Genomic DNA, 3,607 nt, shown 5'->3' on the forward strand with positions numbered 1-3,607 from the left:
TTTTATTTTATTTTCTATTTCTTCCTTTCTTATTTTCTTATATAATTTCTTATTAACCAATTAATTCAAAACAATACAGCACTTCAATTAAATTTATATTTCTTCTTTATTTTTTGTTTCTTCTTGTATTTTCATTATACTTTCTTTGCTATTTATTATTCTTACAATTTTACGTCTTTCACTCATTTCTTTCTTTGGGTTTTTGTTTTTAATTTCTTCTTCATTTGTTTTAATGTCTTTTTCCTCCCAATCTTTTGTTTTTTCAATTATCTTTTTCTTTTTGATTGAATATACTTCTTGAAGGATATCATACCATTTTTTCCTCTTACTTTCTTACTTCTTGAGTATTTCTAATTATTATCCTTTCCCCATTCACTTGTTATTCTTTTTATTCTTTCTTGTATATCATTTATTGTTAACTATTTCTATTTGTTATTTTTATAATCTTTATTATTATTGTATTTACACTGTTTTTTATTTGTTTTTCTTTGTGTCTTTCATCTTCTAATCCATTTTTCCTTTGTATTTCATTTACCGTTATTGTTATGCCATTTATTGCTATTGACATTCATTTTTTACTGTATAACACTGGATTTCTATTATTTGTTTTGTTTTATTTATAAGACTCAAAGGTTTTACACAATAACCACAGCAATAAAATCTGTTGTATTTCCTGCATCGGAAAAGTATCTCTTTAAGTAATATAAAAATAGAAATGTCAATAATTCATGAAGAAAAAATAGAAAAAGAAGAAAGGAAGAAAATATACAAATAAAATATAAAGATATAATTTAATATTGAATTCAATTAATATATATTCAAAACCAAACAAAATGGAAATAAAATAAATAATATTAGCATTGAAGAAATAGTACAAATGAAATAACACAAAAAGAGAATTATTAAATAATGAAACAAAACAACAAATAGGAAATATTCTCAAATAATACAAATTATTTATTATTTAATTCATAATCAGATAAATTTGAATTGACTAATGAATTAAATTCAATTGTATGTTTTATTTATTACAAAAAAAAAATGGTACAAAAATAAAATGACGATAAAATAAATTTGAATATTTTTGTAATTTTTACAAAAATGAGTTTTTTTAGTTATTAAAAACTTAATATGGTATTAATTCATAAATATATTTAATTAATGGTATTTGTTGATTCGCATCAACTATTTAATTAAATAGAATAGAAAGTATTTACTATTTTTTGAATAAGAGTAAGATAAAATAATAAAAATAAATCATTTTATTTAGGATGAATCATATAGAATAAAAATGATTAGACATAGATTTTTGAATAATGATTCTACTCATAATCAATTTTTGTATGAATTATTAAAATTCATAATTAAAGCATGTATTTATAGTATAGAAATCTTTTGAATAGTTTATCATTTCATCAACAAATTGGTAATATTGATGATAAACAACAAAAAGACACAAAAAGAAATAAATGTTGATGAATAGAACGAAAAGAAATAAGTGATTATGGGATAGAGATATATTTAAGGAAGCAACTTAATAATTATTCAACCAATGTTTATATTTATAGTATTTGTTGTACTTACTATTGCAACACGGACAAATAAATATTTAAAAAGTGAAATTGTGTCAACACTGGAAGATATAAAACCACCAATACCAAAAGCTGAAGAATCACCATCAGAACCAGGAAAAGTTACAACACCATCAGGAGGAGAACCAAACACTATAACACCAGGAGCACCAGCAACCGTATCAACATCAACAGAATCATCCCAATCACAAAAAGGAGTTGAAACAACAAAAGGACCATCACCACAAGCAGATTCAACACACGCTGGAGGAGAATCAGCACAAACGTCACCAACAAAAGACACACCACCAGGACAAGAAAAATCAAAAGAACAAACACTTGATGGTGCAGGTTCATCACAAACACAAACATCCCAATCAGGTTCAACAGGACAACCAACCCAACCATTACCAACAGGTGCACAACAACCAAGTGTACCACAAACACAAGACACTGTACCAAATCAATCAGGTTCATCACAATCAACAGACACAGCATCAACGCAGAAAACAAATGTACCCACACAACCAAAAAAATACAGAGTCAAATTCAGCACCACAACCACAATCAAAAGATGAAGTACAAAAACCAACAGGATCATCTGAATCAACAACAGGCTCTGCTCCAAATACAACACCAGGAAAAGAAAAATCTCCATCAGGAGAATCAGTGCCAAATTCACAAACAACCCCATCTTCAGGGATGTCAGGACAAACAAATACAGTACCAAATCAAGCAGAAACAACACCATCAGTACCAACACCATCAGACAAATCACAAAATGGATCGCCATCATCACCAGATGCAACACCAGAAGAATCAAACAAAGCTTCTGATAATTCAACAGATAAAAAATCACCGGAATTATCAAATAAAAATGAAACAACCAATGGAACAGAAAGTGATAAAATGAATAAACCAGATGATGATGTAAATGAAACAACCAATCTTAATGGAATATCCTGCACTTTTATTATTCTTTCTATTGGAATCACTTTTATTTTATTCTAGATAATTCTAATTGATACTTTTTTATTGGTATAAATGAATAACAATTAATACATATAATTATATGTTTTAAAATACTTTTCATATTATTTTAAAGTGAATTTAAGTCAAAAAGTTGAATTTAAAAAAAGGTCAATTACAAATATATCCTCAATTGGATTTTCTTCATATTGAGAAGTGTTTATTTCACTTTCTTCAATATGCTCTATTGGTGTAATAGAGTTCATTTCTAGCATGCTCGCATTAGATTGTTCTTCTTCTAATGTGCTGCAAGAATTGAATGTGTAAAACATTAAGTCTTTCATATTTTTTATAATAATTGTTCGTAGGATTTTGGAAAAGTCTAATTGTAATTTCAGTGATTTTAATCTTCTTACTGATTCTTTATGAATTAATCAATTTATTGATAATATAACAGATATTATTTCTACATATATTATTTCTCTATTATTTCTTAATTTCTCTTGTAAATTTTTGTACTTATTTATTTTATGAATATAATTTAATTCTAAATTATTATCTTGACATATAGCAACATCTATAATATATCCTTTCTTTTCTGTAATATTTTGATAATATATATCTGGTCTTCTAGCATGGAAAGAATTGTCATTAGCTAATAAATCTTTATTGTAAGTTATAACCATTTTATCATTATTAATACATTTTTGGATGATTATTAAAGTCGATAGCATTAAATTCATTAAATTGTGTAATTAATAAGTGTTTAAATATTTGTTTACAAACATAATCATGTTTTGATATTTGATTCTTTTTCATTACATCCTAACAATATATGAATAATAGATGCAATTGTGTTATGACAATTTTTACAATATTTTAAAGCACCATTTTGGAGTATTTTAGATTTAACACTTCCTGTCATAATTACTCATTCTTGCATCTTTATTATTTGGAGGAATGCATTTTTTTTATATTTAATGACCTCCATGTGGCTACTGTTAATTTCTTATCATTGAAAGTGCCATTTGCACATCTTATATATTCACCACATTTCTTTTCTTTCC

General features: G+C 25.7%; 1 protein-coding gene across 1 annotated transcript, besides 3 other annotated features; it reads left to right on the forward strand.

Moving 5' to 3' along the window:
* Positions 1-135: part of a repeat region that runs on past the window's edge.
* Positions 99-692: a repeat region.
* An 860-nt stretch (positions 693-1,552) lies between these two features.
* Positions 1,553-2,582, forward strand: EHI_087210 (uncharacterized protein; the record flags this gene model as incomplete). Its single annotated transcript, XM_643131.2, has 2 exons — positions 1,553-2,086; positions 2,115-2,582. The coding sequence occupies 2 exons, from the start codon at positions 1,553-1,555 to the stop codon at positions 2,580-2,582; spliced, it is 1,002 nt and encodes a 333-aa protein (XP_648223.2).
* A 120-nt stretch (positions 2,583-2,702) lies between these two features.
* Positions 2,703-3,607: a repeat region.

The sequence above is a fragment of the Entamoeba histolytica genome, genomic scaffold (assembly GCF_000208925.1).
Source record: "Entamoeba histolytica HM-1:IMSS scf_1104750517639 genomic scaffold, whole genome shotgun sequence".
Classification (NCBI taxonomy): domain Eukaryota; phylum Evosea; order Mastigamoebida; family Endamoebidae; genus Entamoeba; species Entamoeba histolytica.